This window comes from Theileria annulata, chromosome 4 (genome assembly GCF_000003225.4).
Source record: "Theileria annulata chromosome 4, complete sequence, *** SEQUENCING IN PROGRESS ***".
In the NCBI taxonomy this organism is placed as follows: Eukaryota; Apicomplexa; class Aconoidasida; order Piroplasmida; family Theileriidae; genus Theileria; species Theileria annulata.
Window position 1 is genome coordinate 1,700,093 of NC_011098.1, and position 16,899 is coordinate 1,716,991.

General features: G+C 34.4%; 5 protein-coding genes across 5 annotated transcripts; 1 reads left to right on the forward strand and 4 right to left on the reverse strand.

The window, feature by feature from the left end:
* Positions 1-66: 66 nt before the first annotated feature.
* Positions 67-1,911, reverse strand: TA11155 (uncharacterized protein; the record flags this gene model as incomplete). The annotated part of the gene is made up of 1 exon (XM_948404.1): positions 67-1,911. One exon carries the CDS (start codon positions 1,909-1,911, stop codon positions 67-69), a length of 1,845 nt encoding a protein of 614 aa, XP_953497.1.
* A 289-nt stretch (positions 1,912-2,200) lies between these two features.
* On the reverse strand, positions 2,201-4,600 carry TA11150 (phenylalanyl-tRNA synthetase, putative; the record flags this gene model as incomplete). Its single annotated transcript, XM_948405.1, has 12 exons — positions 2,201-2,530; positions 2,561-2,659; positions 2,737-3,098; positions 3,129-3,286; positions 3,359-3,415; positions 3,446-3,522; positions 3,553-3,699; positions 3,730-4,017; positions 4,050-4,179; positions 4,222-4,330; positions 4,365-4,452; positions 4,556-4,600. The coding sequence occupies 12 exons, from the start codon at positions 4,598-4,600 to the stop codon at positions 2,201-2,203; spliced, it is 1,890 nt and encodes a 629-aa protein (XP_953498.1).
* A 237-nt stretch (positions 4,601-4,837) lies between these two features.
* TA11145 (uncharacterized protein) lies at positions 4,838-6,574 on the reverse strand (the record flags this gene model as incomplete). The annotated part of the gene is made up of 1 exon (XM_948406.1): positions 4,838-6,574. The coding sequence occupies one exon, from the start codon at positions 6,572-6,574 to the stop codon at positions 4,838-4,840; it is 1,737 nt and encodes a 578-aa protein (XP_953499.1).
* A 1,521-nt stretch (positions 6,575-8,095) lies between these two features.
* On the reverse strand, positions 8,096-10,398 carry TA11140 (Rab geranylgeranyltransferase, putative; the record flags this gene model as incomplete). The annotated part of the gene is made up of 10 exons (XM_948407.1): positions 8,096-8,510; positions 8,542-8,685; positions 8,717-8,839; positions 8,871-9,224; positions 9,254-9,313; positions 9,344-9,383; positions 9,413-9,513; positions 9,549-9,771; positions 9,825-9,964; positions 9,995-10,398. The coding sequence occupies 10 exons, from the start codon at positions 10,396-10,398 to the stop codon at positions 8,096-8,098; spliced, it is 2,004 nt and encodes a 667-aa protein (XP_953500.1).
* A 505-nt stretch (positions 10,399-10,903) lies between these two features.
* On the forward strand, positions 10,904-16,623 carry TA11135 (vesicle trafficking protein (SEC7 homologue), putative; the record flags this gene model as incomplete). The annotated part of the gene is made up of 5 exons (XM_948408.1): positions 10,904-11,264; positions 11,294-11,418; positions 11,448-11,560; positions 11,594-11,702; positions 11,734-16,623. 5 exons carry the CDS (start codon positions 10,904-10,906, stop codon positions 16,621-16,623), a joined length of 5,598 nt encoding a protein of 1,865 aa, XP_953501.1.
* Between the last annotated feature and the right edge of the window lie 276 nt (positions 16,624-16,899).

The window sequence follows — 16,899 nt, forward strand, 5'->3', positions numbered from 1 at the left end:
TGCCCAGTATATTGCAGCTGTCTGCCAAATCTTATTAGATTTATCATAATAATATAAAGAGTATTGTTAAATAAGTACCTGTATTGTGTTAAGGTGTGTAGTTTCAGTAAGAACCTGTTCGAAGATATCCATCCAGTAGGCTGTGACGATGTAAATAATCCCTTCCAAATCTATCCTGAACACGTCGTGATTCTTCCAGACATGACAAGTAGGCAGTTTGCAAATCTTAAGCCAGTTTGGTCCGAATTTCTTGGTCATACACTTGTTGATATAGGGTTGAAATGCGTCACAAACACAGTGAAAGATCATTACAACATAGTCGAGGAATTCATTCTGTTTCAAGGTTTTTAGATATGGTCTGTTTGGAACATTAGTGGTATCATATACATAGTTGTTGGACTTATCTATGTGATTTTGTTTTGGGAATATTTGAGACAAATCAAGTCTCAAAAGAAAGGAATTGAAAACCAGGTGTTTATTATCTGGAATAGCAGATATTACTGAGGAATTTAGGTGTATTTTCTCATCAAACTTGAACAGTTTACAAAAGATTTCATTCCCTATCATCCACTCAATATATATACTTGAATCAGAGCTAACTTTGTTAATTGGAGAGTTAATGTTTTTTGAATTAACACTGCTAAAAAAGTGTTTTGGGCTCTTTATTAATAGCTCTGTGAAATCCTTATCCTTAACGTCTGTATCATCAGAGTCATTGGTGTAATTTGAAAATTGATGTTTGACCAGAAACGGTGTTATTACCAGTTCATCTAAAGTGTTATCGAAGCTTGAGTTACTATCATCATCAGTACTTAAACTTTTAATGTATTTTGGTGATAATTTATTATCTTGGTATCTAGTTGTAAACTTCGGGGACACAGCCTTTGCTGTTAATATTTTGAGAGGTATTGTGAACATGTCAATTATGTGGAATATTACAGACGAGTGGTTTGAAGATTCAGTGTGAACCATTACTGAATATTTATTTAAAGAATGTTTACAATTTGCTACAAAGGCTCCTATTGATGGCCTATCCCAGGAGAAAGTAAAGCAGCCCGACTCACCAAGTATAGAATATACGCATCTTCCTGATGTTCCACCTAGAAACCCGTTACTCTTACATCCAAACTCCGTTCCAGATAGTGAGGGTATATCTTCATTAGGGTATTCCACCCACACTCCTTCATCTAATACGCAATTTTTGAACATCTCAAGGGCGTTGGAACCCAGCTTCATCTCCTTACTAGTCAGATTTACTATCCTTATATAAACTGAAAGGTTAGATTTTCTTAGCTGAGTACGCCAATCTGAGCTGCTGAAATCCCAACAGAAGTCCAGAGAAAGACGTCGGTATAAATTTACTAGATAAGGTCCAGTAAAAAAAGTCTCGTTCCAATCTTCATAATCTTGTTTTATTTTTGAAACAAGAGAGTTGTGTTTGTTTCTCAGGAAACCTATATACGTGGATCCATCAGTAGTCTCCTCTATATTTACAATGTATATTGTTTCAGAGCTCTCTATAAAGCTAGATTTATTCGGGTCTATGACCTGGGTTTGTATTTTACATAAATTTAGGGGTGAATCGCTTGATTTTTTAAAATTATCGTTTAAAACTTCATTTTGGTTTGCTAGTAGTTTAAATGTACAAGAGAAGTCATCGTTTTCGGATGATTTTACAAATTTAATATCGAGTACTTGCAACGTGGATTCCAAAACAACTCCGTATTGTAAATATGACCTGCAAGAGTGGCCTGATCTGCTATTTGAGAAGGAAATTGATACACTTGAAGAGGGAACGATTTTCTCTGGAAGCCATGTTATCCATGTTCCGTGCCTGAGTTTGTGTCCATTTCTATACAGGGTGAAGCTTGTTTTGTTGCAGATGTTGACTGTGTAGACTTTAGTTGTCATTATTGGCGATAAATTGGCTGGGCATTTGAACTGTGGGTAATATTCTGTAAATACCACTAAATTGGTATTTTTTCACAAATTAATGTACAAATTTTAGATTCTAGAACTCCGATAAAATTCATTATTTATAATTTATGAATAGTAACTAAAATATAAAAATAAATCTTCAGTGAAATCAAGGGATGTTAATGTGTGGTAACGCGTCGTCATTTAGAACTTATAATTTTTTGAATCATGGTCAAATCCAGCTCAAAGAGCGAAACTAAGCCGAATGAAGCAATTTAGAAGGTTATATGGTCAAAAATAGATATTTATAGGGTGAAATATTACCTGGAAAAGGTATGTGGAAGTTTTTCAACACGTTTGGATGGATTATTCCCATGGTTCCAAAGGTCTGTCTTGGCTCTGAAGTAGTGACAAATGATACACATCGCCCGGGTAGAAAAGAGGGGTCTGATAACTTCTGAAATTTTAAAAAATTACCTTCGATTTCCTCGAGTTTGTATCTTTGTTTCCAGGATTCCGGGATTGGTTTATCGAACTCGTTGTATTCCCAGACTTGGTACTCGCTAATAAATCCCAAATTGTTTAACAGAAGCTCAGAAACTCCTTGTACCTCCTAAAAATTTTTTAAATCAACAGTTTATACCTCAAGTCCCGAACTTGTATTTGCATACACGCAACCACAGTTTGTGTTATTCTTGGCCCCTACGTCCGAGTCTTCACTCCTCCAAACCACTTCACCCACCTATACATTTATAACAATATTTATTAATCTTTATAGTTACTATTTGATAGAAATAGATAGAAATTTTTTTTAAGTACCTCGAAAAGGCGAATCGGTAAATTTGATCCTTTTTTATAATGTACAGTTTTTAAAAGTCCTGGTAATAGTGACGTTCTTACAGTTTCATTCTCACTTAATTGTCCGTTTTTAATTACAACTGGAGCCCGTTTGTCGTTATCTTTCGGAAATGGTTTACACATCATTTCGTAAGACGACTTGAAGGAGTCCAAAACCGGCATTAGAGTTTCCTTGAAGGAACAACTTGTGAACACAAACCTGACTTTATCAGCTAAAAGAGTTTTTTTAAGGAGATTCCCCATCGTAAACCTGTTCCTCTTAATATTCTTATATCCGTAAGCTATTGCTATGTCCTCACCAAGATCACATGGATGTTGTATGTCTGAATTTGTTTATAATTTTGTTTAAATACCTGATCTTGTGATGGGAACCATGGCTTCTATGGTTTCAGAGTCCACAGGTAATGACTTTACCATCATTCTGCCCAGAAGATCACATGAATATTCAGCTGTCAACTCCTTTATTCCCACCAACTTTGAAAGGTATGAAACTGAAGCTCTTAAGCTCCTCCTAAAACTTTTTTAGTACAATGACATATAGAATATATATTATTTTCTCTTATTCATTTGATTTATAGTTTACCTGGATAAGTCAGGTGTCGTAAATGGTTTGTCGTACTGAACTAGGACAGGTTCAATTCTAAAAACAGTTTTAAATATTTAAAAGTACGTGTATGGTTCATCGCAATACTTTGAAAATGATGATACCAGCTGATTCAAAACAATTGATCCCTTGTTGAAATCAGTCTAAAGGAAACAATTAAAAATAATCAATACCGAGGTGACTTCAATGAATATATTTCTCGTGTTTACTGTGATTCTGGTCCTGTGTGAGTTAATTACAGGCGGTAAAGAGCACACGTTGCGATCACTATCTCTGATAACTGGGTAATAGGGAGCCCCTTTGAGTAGTTTTGAGTAATTCTAATAAATTATTATATGAAAACTGGATACTTTTAGTTGCTGGTGTGAGTCATATACTTCCATCAGCTCTAGTGCGTTGTATTCCCTGCTAGGATCAGTCAATGGAGAAAAAATAATTTCCTCTGGGCGCTCAAATGTGTATGTGAATGGAGGTGTAACGGTATCCATATCATGGGTTCCTATTGCTGCGATTGTTCTTTTTCTACAGAGGTTTTGGTGTAGCTTTTCCTGCATGTCTATTAGGCTTTTGTATCTGTTTTCGTTCAAAACAACTCCTCTCAGGACTGCGCAAAATACAAAGGGACGAATGGAGGAGTTCTGAAAAGAAAGTGTGTATTTAAATGCCAAACCTCTTTTTGTACATCAATTCTGGAATAATTTGGCGGTTTATTTGGGGCAAGTGTGAAATTAGGCGGTTGCAGATTCCATTTAAAACATAAAAAGGCTGTAACCAAACCTTCCAGTGATAAAAGGTCGTATCTAAAATAAAAAATAACTCAAATAGTATTAAGATATGTGTACCTGTTAGCTGGTAAGTCAATTCTAATTAATTCTCTTCCATTTTCGTCTGTTTCAGTTCCGTCGTATTCAACTCCAAAGTCGAAACATAGTGACTCGAGTTCCTCCAGAGCTAAAAAATAATCATGAAAAGTGATGGAAAATACAAAGTTTTGTTCCCAGTTGGTGGAAAAATTCGTCCTTAAGGACCGAAACAGTAGGCATAACTAAATATACAATGGATGGGGAGTGAAACTGTATAATATTGTGTTAAAATCAATAATATCATATAGTTGGAGATATAAAAAATTAAAATTTATCTAGTGTGAGGAAAAGATTAAAATATCCTGTATTATACCGTAGGGGAAATTTTCCCTGGGAAACCATGTTCCATTCTTAGCATTAACCATTCTTGTTTACACTTGGTATAGCTTTCTTTTACACAATTCTTATAATAGTTTTTCAGCTTAAGTTCTTTTAAACTTAACTACAAAATAAAATGTGGATTTGAAAAAAATGTGCAAGTAAAATTGAATAGAGCAAGTTATTGAAAATACAATCCTTGAATTAAAATGACAAAAGATATAAACTTTAAATTTTTAGAATTTAAATTTTAAACCCCTTGAGTTTCCAAGAATGTTTAAATCTTATCATTATGTCTAAGTGCAACCATTTCGTGCCTCATCTGAATGGCTTTTCTTCTAGCTTCCTCGTAACCCAACTTGAGTGAGCTAAAGCCTTGCGTTTTCCTTTTATTTCCCTTCATGTAAACAACTCTCCAGAGGTGTCTGTTTGTGTCATACCACACTCCGCTGACCTTTTCTGTGCCCTGTTGGTGAAGATCTTTGCGCTCGTTCTTTGGGTCGCCGTCCGTAGTTGAGGCTATGCTCGACAGGTCAGAATCCCTGGAGAATTTGGATGACAAGTCAATCTTGTGCTTTGTTTTTCTCCGTTTTGACGGCTCTTCTGATCGAAGGAGCTCAGAAACTGCATTTCTAAGTGAAAACTGGTCAGAATTGTCCACATTCAACTTAATTCCAGTGATTTCTGAAATCAGACTGTTTGCGTTTTTCATGTGTTCCGGATTATAATTAACCAGGTTTGAAGTTAAATTGGCCCTCTCGTTCTTATCTTCATCCAGTCCCACGTAAACTGGAGGCTTGTAGTCCTCAGGTAAATAAAAGGAGTATTCAGAACTGCTTTGAAGTTTTCTATACTTCTTAAGTATCTTGTCCCATCGGTTAATGAGGGAGTACATTTGTGAGGCTTTGCAGACTGGCCACGACTCGGTGGATAGTTCCACTCCTGCAGCCACAACGTTGCAGTTCACTGAGTGTGAATTTGACCCATTTGGTCTCACAACGTTGCACGTGCATACTAATTTGTTGTAGTCTGCACCAATATAAACGCAGTAATTGGTGGCAATTTGGTAATTAGAAATCAGGTTATAGCACTTATTAGTCAAGGTTGGGAATAGGTACAAATCAGAGTCAAGAAGAAGGCCCGTGTTAAACATGGACGTGTTTAGAAAAAGCGGTCTCTTAACGTCGTGTGTGTTAAGAAAAAATGGTCCCATATTAGAGACGAGGTTATTAGGATGAAAATTTTGATTTAGAGAATTATCAATCACGCTTTGGTTCACTAAATTGTTTGTAGCCATTGGCACACTGTTATTTCCATTAGTGTTTAAATTAGCCATGGTGTTTGTTATTTGAGCAAAGGACGTCGATGCCAGCTCAGCCTTATCCATCAGATCTTCCTTCGTAAAATGAGGAAAATTGTAAAATTCCTTTCCAGAATCCTGTTTGTATGCTGGTTGTAATAGGTAGTTTGACGTGGGCATGCCAGATGTGTCAGTTTTGTCCCAATAATCAGAATTTGAGTTCGTGTTCTTCGGGTAACTCAGCATTTTCGATGTTACGTACCGGAAATCGTCCTCAAAAAATAGCGTTTTGGAGTTAAATGGCATGACCTTGAACCCCGAATCTGAGGTCGTGGTTGTTGTATCCTGTTTCTCCTTTTGGTAATCCTGGGAAACTTCACACTCCTGTTCCCATTTTGGCTTGGTAACAAAAGTTGAATAGACCTTGTTAAATGGTTCATTTTGCCCATAAATGTCAAAATACTCTGGGACGAAATCTGACTCTGGAACTGAGGTTTCTGCGTTTCCGTCCAGATCCTCGAAACAGGTGTCGCTTCTTTTGAAGTCTGTTTCTGCCGAGGGCGAGTTTAGGGTGCCAAATCCTTCAAGGGAGTCACAAGATCCCTCAACGAAAGAGGTAGTTTTCTGTAAGTCTTCTGAAATGGGTTGTTGGAACTCAGGCACAAATGATCCAACATACGTTTTATTATCAATTGTTTCGGGCATAAAGTTCATGATAAATATATAAACTTGAGATTTAAAATTACAAAACCTCAAATTTCATTTCTATGTTGATAAAATTAAACTTCAGTTTTATATTTAAATTAAAATTTCTCAGTGAATTGTAGGTTAGTTTTATTCTATATAGTTATTTTCTCAGTAAGTTTGTCTATTAATACATTTGTGTGTTGATACTCATAACTGTGTGTCTTATGTGTATCATTTGTCATCAATTGACACTTGTTTTGTGTTATTATTAAAGTTCATTAATTATTGTATTGTTTTAAGAAGTGAGGCGTACGTACTCGACATTAACCCTTCCAGCTAACTTTGTTACAAGATTTAAAGTGTGTTATCTGTAACCAAATCTCGGGGGTTATATGAGTTTTAAAAGGTCATCTTATTAAAATATTAGCAACTATCATTCAAAGCGAATGTTATGATCCAATTTTGAACAATGTCGGCTCCAGGTTTAAATTATTAAAATACAAAATATTACAGTGATTGCATTAAAGAGAAATACCAAAAATTAATACTATAAATATTTTGGGAATTACACGTGATACTTTGCCAAAATATTTTAAATTAAAATAATGAAGAAATGTTTTGGGAAAATCTAAAAAAGGCAAGTCGCCATCGTGGTCACACAGAAATAAAAGGGCTTACAAATACCGTATCTTTGTGGTTTAAATTAATTATCAAATTGTTTATATCCTTTTTATTGTATAAGTTTAACGATGTGTACGAGAAATTAAAAGTGTCAAGTGAAGGAACAGAGGTGTTTCACGACACCTAATAAAATGGATACTAGAGGTGAAAATTAAATATTAATTATAGAAAATATAGTGTATAAACTAATGTTAACACTTGAGAGAATCAGTGTTAAGCAGTTATTTAAATATTCGTGAATGCAGACAAGTTAATATGGCTCACGCCCCAAATTCCATTCTCCGAATCTCCCAATATTATGTTATTCTGTAAAGTCCTTGAATTCCTTCCATCATTAGAAAATTATTATGTTTCTATCTTAATATAATTTATAATGTTATTAAAATGTCCTGTCTTCCAGACTTTTGGGTCCTTGTTTCCTTGAGAATTTCCCTTTCTTTTTCTACACATTAAATCTAAATCAATCATTTCTCAAGAATTTCCTTAATTCTATCGTTTTGACCACTTTTTATTGTGTTATTTTACATTTTTTAAAATATTTTCTGTTAATTTTCAATTTTTAAATCAAAATTTCAAAGTGTGTATTCATCTTACACATTCTATTTATTTCTTATAAACTTATTAATTTTCCAATAATTTAACCTTAAATAATCATTTTTGTTAATTATTCCTTGTTAAGACACATAATCCATTCATATACCTTGGTGTTTTTGAAAAGAATCTGTGTGTGCATAAGTGTGTATCTTCTTCCATAATATTATCAAAAACTTCAAGATTAATTTACACATTTATGTTCTATATTTTTCTTAAAATAAGATATATGTTTAACTAAATTTTGAATAAAATAAATTAAGAAATTTGGGAAAATTAGTGTCGATTTTTGAGTTTTTTGAGAACAGCGTGATTCTTAGAATCTTCGTGATTGAATTCCAGAATAAATTCGTGTGATCCAAGTAAACATTGTCTATCAGTTCCAATATGTAAGATTTTAGTGAAAATCTCAGAGATTGGCGTATCAGTTACCACGATTTGACTTGAAAATATTTGGTATATTAGATAAACTAACTCAATATGTGACTGAAGTTTGGTTTCATGACCTAAAACCTTTAAAGGATTACCTGATAGATTCAATCTAATGAATAATGAAATAAATTTGATAAACCTTTTTAAACGTTTCAAGCTTCCCAGCGAATAAAGAGCTGATTCTAAATCATCTATATTGTTATAGGACAAATCTAAAGCCTCCAAAAGAAGTAGGAAGGATGAAATATCACTTAAAGATCTAAATAATATGCTGGATGGTTCTTAATTACTTAGAAGTGAGTTTGTTTCCCCTGAGATTCAGTTCTCGAACCCCAAAAAATGGAAGCAGAGTCCTAAAATCGAACCTTGAAAGTGACAAATCCCCAAAATCGACCTTGATTTGATCATTTAAATTACAATTCTTGAGTTTAGACCTAATATTAACTTGATTTAAATAACATTAACCTTTCTTTATGAACTTTTAACATGTAACGATAGTAGTCTTTCCGTAATGGATCCAGAACTGTTAACTTTTCAAATAATATATCAACATCTTTGTCTTCGTCAAGATACTTGAGTATTTTAAGCCTAAAGAGTTATATTTGGAAATTTTTTATACTTCGTAAGTAGAAGGTATTTTCTCTCAGAATCTAGGGATATCAATTCATCTATAACAGTTAATTGATTCCTTAGAGTATCCAGGGTCACATCGGGGGCCATAGATAAGAGTTCGTTTCCCACTTTAACTGGTTTTGAAACCTTATCATTTTCCAACCATTCTCGGTCTTGCTCCTCATAAAACTTTAAACTTTCCAAGTCAACTTCGGTTTTTTGAGTAAAATAAACCAGCTTAATTCTACTGAAACCAGATTCTTCACTGTCAACCTTTTTATTAAAAAAGTTAGGATTAGTTAATAACAGTGAATAGTATTCAATCCTTGTGTTCAAAATAACCAGCTCAAGTTTAGCTAATCTAAAAATCTATAAAGGTAATTAATTAACCCTCGCAAATCTTCATCTGAGCTGACAACAAAGGACCATAGAAGTGAAATTCCCAAGTTTCTAAATAATTTTCCATAATTAATTTAGTACAGTTTAGTAGGTTTCCATGTTCCCTTCAATTTTACCGATTCTAAATGTTATTATGAACAAATAACTTACCGTTTTTGTAAAAGGTGCTAGAATCAGTATCCAGTCTAACGTTGTCGTTGAAATACAAGTTAAAAGTTTTACACTCCTCCATATAATTAACATAACATAAGCTAAATGTAATTTAATGTTATTTTAAATATGTTACTAGGTAGGTAAAGTGTTTCTTTTGAATAAAAGCCAGTCATGGTAATGCCAAATAGACCTATCTTCTGGGTCAGTATATATTGCCTGTTTAAGTAATTCCAGATCATCTGCCAGGGTGTGTTTTTGATAAGGAAGGTTTGTTCTTTGAAACCAAGCTGAATAGTTTGAGAAATTGACGTTAATCAAATTTAAAATCTGTTCAGATGCCAACTTACGCCAATCAACTAATGAACAATGATATTGTTAGTATTCAAATATATAATTAACGTATACTAACTTGATTCTGGCTTCAAAAGGTTTAAATAATGCTTAATAAAGTTAAAATAATTCCAACAATGGAAGTTTCTCGCATCAAATGTGAACAGCTTGAAGCATAATTTAACCTCCTCAAGTAGTAAATCAAGTATATTTGGATCTCTAAATTGTATATATTATTAATACTCATACTCTAAGTTGAATAAAGACGTTATCGACCACAATCTGTGATGCCATACTGAATAACTTTTCGGTGATTTCTTTAAGCTGGTATATGTTGAAGTTCTTTCATTTTTAAGTGACTCCAGTAATTTATTCTGGTCATTTGATTCGTTCTTTTGGATAAATTTTTTGCGATAGTTCCATGCAGGTGTGAATTCCGGCATAAACTCTATTATTACACTTGACAAATCAAACATTTTCTTATCTGAGTCACAAACTTGGTTTACAATCGAGTTGAAAGTTGTTGTAGCTTCAAGTTTAGAGGAATAATCTACAAAGAAATCCAAAATTTTGAAACCTTTCTCGAGATTCCTTTCAAAGGTTTCTCTCTCCTCAGAGGTTTTGTAAAAATCGTCACTCTTTAATCCATGCATAGTCAAATTTTTATATTTAATTGATTTAAAATTATTTTATTTTAATAATGGAATTAAGAATCAAAAAAAGGTCCTATGGTACATTATAATTTATTGAACCAAAAAGAAGAGGTTAAAGTTTTGGTAAAATTAGAGAAAGGGAAGAGTAAATTATTAAATGTGTATATATATTCATTATATATTTATGAAAAGGAACTCAAATTAAAAGATTCCAAACAACAAATTGCAAGAAAGTCCAAATATAAAACACTTGACTCCTGTGGTGTTTGTGAGTAGTTAAAAAGAAATAAAAATGTATAAATGATATTGTTTTTTAAATATAAAATTTTTATATTTGATTTAAAGTAGTTTGATTTAATTTTGTATAATATCTCCTAAAATTCCAGTAATCTAACCAAACTTCTAAAATAAAATTGAATATGAGTAAATAAACGTTAGTTTGCCTATTAAATTGAAATATATGTATGTCAAAATTATAGTCGCTGTTGGTTCTCATTTTAGTTAAATGAAGGAGAGACCAGTTTCACAAGAAGATACTATAAACCGAAATAATACATATCGCAACGGAAATTTATCAATTCAAACCATAAAACAAGATGCTTATAACGTTTTGTCAGTTTTAAAATCATATGTAAATAATATCTCCGGATATTCAGCAACCTCAAACCTGGTACCTATACTAGGAACAGATTTTTCTGTACTAAAAACAAACGAACAAAGATTAATTAAAAAGTTCAAAAAATTGACATCAGTGTCGGTTACAGAGGAAAGAAAATATCTAGAACTCGAACACCTGCAACCATTTTTCGAAGTCTTTAAAACTTTTGATACAAGATATGTTAAGCTACTTATAATATGCGTTGAATGTAAGTTTGTCCAAAAATATAATTTTTAGCGTTGGCCAATTTGGCGAGGAATGATTTGCTTTGTTTTGAAGAGAAGGATGCCAGTCTATTGGTGAATAAGATATTTACTGAGGTTTTGAACGTTTTCGCAAACGTACTAGAGCTGAAGGAAGATGTAAGTTTTTAATGCTCATGATTCATTAGTTTCTGTTACTAAAAACATTCGACTGCTTTGAACACCTATTTCGCTCATATTACGGAAATCTGATCACTAACGAAAATATGTATAACTTGCTGAAACTAATTTTGTCGCTACTGTAGGCGTAATCTAGCTAAAAATTAATTTTTAGGAGTAATCGAAATAGGAACGCTTTTTTCAAGAAGGTCTTTTACACAAAAGCGATAGACTTGTTGTTGAGTGCTTTTGGAAATACACAAAAATACGGAGGACAAAATAAAGTAAAGTTATATATACCTAATGAGATTGTAGGAGTTGTATAGAAGAGTGAATACAGTGTGTTTGTTCCTGAGTTTGATGAGCGGAATCAGCATAAGATTTAACTCTCTGGGCTACTACATCGAGGACTCGTACCTGTGTTTAGGGGACAAGGATACAATGCTGGTTTTGAGATCCCATCTTACGCCAATCCTGACTAATTTGTCAAGTGTTCCGACAAATTTCTCAGAATTCGCAGACGATATGAGAAGAATGAGCTTGCTCCTGTTCAACAACGCAATAGAATGTAAAATGCTGGACCTGTCAAACGTAAATTTGGTCCCAATTCTGCAGTCGCATTTCAGCCACTCATTGTACAAGCTTTTTTTTACAGAGTCAATCACGCTGTATTCACTGGTGCTGAGAAGTTTCTGGAATTTGTACATTAGTTTTAGATTCTACTTAAAGTCGCAAGTTGAGTTGTTCCTAAACCACATGATAACGTCAGTAATGAACCAGATATCGACAGCAAAAAGGTCGAGGATAGATATACTGGAAATGAACTTGGAATTTCTGGAAGAACTCTCCAAAAATTCATATTTGTTGCTTGAGATGTATTTGAACTATGATTGCGATGTTAAGTGCTCGAACCTGTTCAACCTCTTCGCCAAGTGCCTGGTTATGTGCCTGTCAATAAACAATGAAAGTGAGTTTAACGCCAATAAATTCGACCATTCGAAGTCGAAGAAGGGGCCGGCTAAAAACAACACGAAAAAGACAACAACACAGTACAAGTCAACGACTAACGCGTCAGAAAACCTGCCGCAACTAAACTTGGAGATGTTTTCACTGAATGTGTTGCAGAATATAGTTAAATTTGCCATTGCAGACCAAACACTTTATAGTAATCCGAACCCCAATAACTGTAGCAATTACCAAACGTCTAGAGAGGAAGATGATAAGATAAAGGAGAAAAATTATAAGGAAACGATGATGAAGTGTAGTTTAGAGTTTAATAATTCAAAGGCAGACGAGTGGATAGAAAGTGCTAAAAATTTAGGAGTACTTTCAAAATACTGTACTGAAAATGAAGTGGCATTATTTCTTAAATGCTCACCTGAACTCGACCTTAAAAAGGTAGGAGAATATTTGGCAACACATAAAAACCCTAAATTCATGGACATGGTGAGAGCAAACTTCTGTGAGCTGAACCACTTCTCAGGAGTGCCAATCGTGATGGCAATCAGGACTTTTCTGTCATCTTTCAGACTACCAGGCGAGTCCCAGCAAATCGAAAGACTAATTGAAGCGTTTGCAAAGATTTACTTCAAGTCGCAGCCACTGGTTAATGATCAGGAATCTGAAGTATCAAACGCGAAACATGAATCCAAAGATTTAAATGGAACTAAAACAGAAAATCCCAGTTTGATCTCAGAAGATTCTGAACAGAATGAGTTAAAGTTGGCAAGATGGGTGATACAGGAGGATTTTTATCACAAACATAGACCAATACAGCAGAAATGCAGCCAGTTTGATTTTAGTGGAGATGACTCTAGTAATTGCTCAGATTTGGAAACATCAGGTAGTTTTGAAGGTTGCACTAACAACCATAATCATTCAGGTGATGTGGATAAAACAGATGAAGCGACAAATAGCTGCTTTGATTATACGATGGCGTCAAATTGGACCAATAACGTTGATATGTATAAGTACTTTTTGTCAAACGAGGTTGAGAGTTTAATTTGCAGACAAAATTATGAAAAGATATGCCAATACCTCAAAAATACGCCAGTTACGATGGAAACACAGAGCACAATTAACGATATAAATAATAATGGTGAAACTGAGACTAATAGAAGTAGTTTTAATAATGTGGCGCCAGTAAGTGAGTCTGGGAAACCAACAAACAGCTCATCGAATCCAACATTAAATAGTCAAGTGGGAAACGAAAAGGTAAAACTCGAACATAAGCCAGGGTTTGCATATATTCAAGACTATAATGCAATATTTGTCCTGTGTTACTCAATTATAATGCTTAATACTGACCTCCACAATAGCCAAATAAAGAATAAAATGAAGTTGGAAGATTTTATAAGGAACAACAGAGGTACAAATGACGGAAAGAACTTCCCGTCAGAGTTCTTGCAGGACATTTACAAGACAATCAAGTATCACGAAATCAAGCTTCACTCGAGTCTAACACTAAACAATTCAACACATTATGAACCATATCTGTGGTCGGATTATGTTCTACCGAGGCAGAAACAGCTATCGCCATACGTACAATTGACAACTACAGATAATATTTATGAAGTATCAGATGAAAAAATTAGGAAGGAGAAAGCGGGATTGATGTTGCTGTCAAAACTGACAGATGGTGGGTTTAACGCAAATTTCAGGCTACATCTGTTTGAAGTGCTCTTGAATAATAAAATCTTGGAGTTTTTAGACCAATTGTTTTCATACTGTAGAAACGTACAGCTCTTGAAAAAAACTGTGGAGTTGTTCTGGCTAATAGTAAGCCTGGCATTGAAATATTCGAGACATGATTTAGTAAATAAAGTGTTCCAACTCCCGAGTATCGACGTGAGTTATTCAATGGGATACAAGTGCCAAATATCAATTTCATTTATTCTGAACATGTTGGCAGTGTGTTCGGAGTATTTTGACGAGAGTTCTTGGCAGAAGATGCTGGACATTGTGACGGGGTTCTACTGTTTGAACCTCCTTCCGCCGACGTTTGCAGCACTTGACGGCGATCATAGACTATTTGCATCAAATACCTACGCAGATTTATCAGTTCCAAGTATCCGCTTCAAGCGCATAACTGACAAGAAGAGTAACGGCTGGTTGGTTGGCCTGTCAAACCTGATGGTGTTCACAAAGGGTTCAAGCCCCGAGGCGTTGAAGGCATTAAACAAGTACAACGTGGAGGGAGAAGATGCAGAAACTTTCCTGTTCCTGTTCGACGTGCAGGCGAGCTCTGATGATCTTGTGCAAAACAAGTTCTTCGACGTATATTTGCTGAGGAACAAGTTCAGCCCAGTCTACTCGAGCGAGGACGAAGCAACGATTAATAACGTGACAAAAACACTATCAAGTGAGTCAGACCGAGAAGAATTGCTACCGCCAATACTTACATACATCAACCTCAGATTAGCATTCCTAAACATATATAAGTTGGATGATCTATTCACGGGTGCAATCCTTACTTGTAACCATGATTCTTTCAAGTTATTTCTGTCTGTGATAATGGATAACATATTATCGCACTCCAGTGACGGTGGGAAGTATTGTGATAGATACAGTGATGGCGAGAGGGATAAAGATGGGTTTGGAAGTATCTTGGACCCAAATCACTCGGAATTGGATCAATTCAGAGATAATATAACCTCCATCTTTAACCTGGGAATCTTTTCAAGACTAACACTTCTGACTTTAACTAACTCATATAATAACCAAGATAATTCGGATGATATAAATGAGGTTAATGGAACTAATGGAAATGATAAGAAGAGGATGGTGTTGACGTATTTTATAGAGTTATTTTACATAGTTGCTAGGAAAATGGTAGTGAAGAATTCAGTGAAATATCTGCCAACAAGAGAAGGTTTATATCAATTTTTCAACCTCAGCCTTGAGGAAAGTTTGAAAAGGTTTGATTCAAAGGTTCCATTGGATGATAAGCTGCCGAATTATGTCACATTTATATTGCTTAACCTGGTTTTCTGGTTCATTGACCATCATAACACCCATCGAGATTTAGAGTCGCCAAGTAGTAATAGATTCATTGAACATGGAAACAGTAAAAATTTGCAGAATAATACGGATAAAACTCAAAAATTAGTTCCCAAGGATGGAGCTGAGGTTATAATAAATGTAAGTGGATGGCTATTGCATTTGTTTATAAATTTCGATAATTCGTTCTTTGGATTGTATTTGGAGCCGTTTGAAAAGCTGTTATATAACCTGGCAGATAGCTATTGCTTGTCGAGAAACGTTTACATGGTGTCGCTGGTTTTGTGTTCAATTCAACGCATGGTTAATCCACATCTACCATTTGGAGCAGAAACTTTAAAGCTTGCAACCACTAAAACAAGCACCTCGATACTAACATTACTGCTGAGGAGAAGTAAGTGTGTAACATACAAGAACCCGTTGGTAGCAAAACTTGCAGCACAGACACTACTCTCAATTGCACTATTTATGAATATTAACTCAACACTACCCTCAGCCAAACAAAATAATTATTATAAAGAGCAAAAACAGACAAATCGGGATGAAAACAAAAATAAAGAAGATAAAGATAAATATACAGAAAACTTGTTAGCGATTCAGTTATTGATAGAATTTGAAGCATTTGCAAATGACGAAAATAAGGAAAATTTGGAACACTTGTGGCTTCTGTCAGTCCATTGTTTGTCGATAATATTCTCAATAGGGCCTCATGAAATATCAAACGAAGCGATGAAAGGACTAAATAAATTGTTGCTGCAACAGCCGTACCCGAAAAGCAAGTCCACACTCACTTCACAAATTTCAAGAATTTTCGATTATATACTCTCGCCAATGGTCACGCTCAACTTCTGTTACCCGTTACCGAAACAAATACAATCTAACCTGAGCAATAAGGATGAAAAGGAATTTGATAAAAATACTGATACGAATGAAAAGAATAAGACAGGAGATTACACTATTTTGGGGCCATTTAGTACTAACGAAGACGGAGTGGAAAGTTTGTGGATGAGTGGTGTTATGAATGAGTATTTGAATAATTTTGCATTTAAGGACTTTGACGATTTGGCAACGAGAAAGGCGACAGCAACAAACCTGATCTGCCATGCACTTTTATCAAAACTTACACAAGTACTGAGTGAACAGTGTGAACCAGTAGATCCTGAGGTACTCAAGACCTCAGCAAGTAGTCTTGAATGTCTTTTATAGTAAGTTTTTATCTAAACTTAATCCAAAATTTTTTTAACTTAAATTATATAATTAAAATATTGGTTAAAAAATAATGGTATAGTGATACTAGAGAAATTTGTGAAGAGAATTGCATAAAGAAGCTTATAGTGGTGACACAATACGTATTGAACGTGATCATCCCAAGTAACGGAGAGGTAAGTAAACAATTTAATTTTAAAAATTTTTTAGATTCATACGGGACTGAGCAGAGATACATATTTGGAGACTTTGAAGAATTATATTTTGGTACTTTTG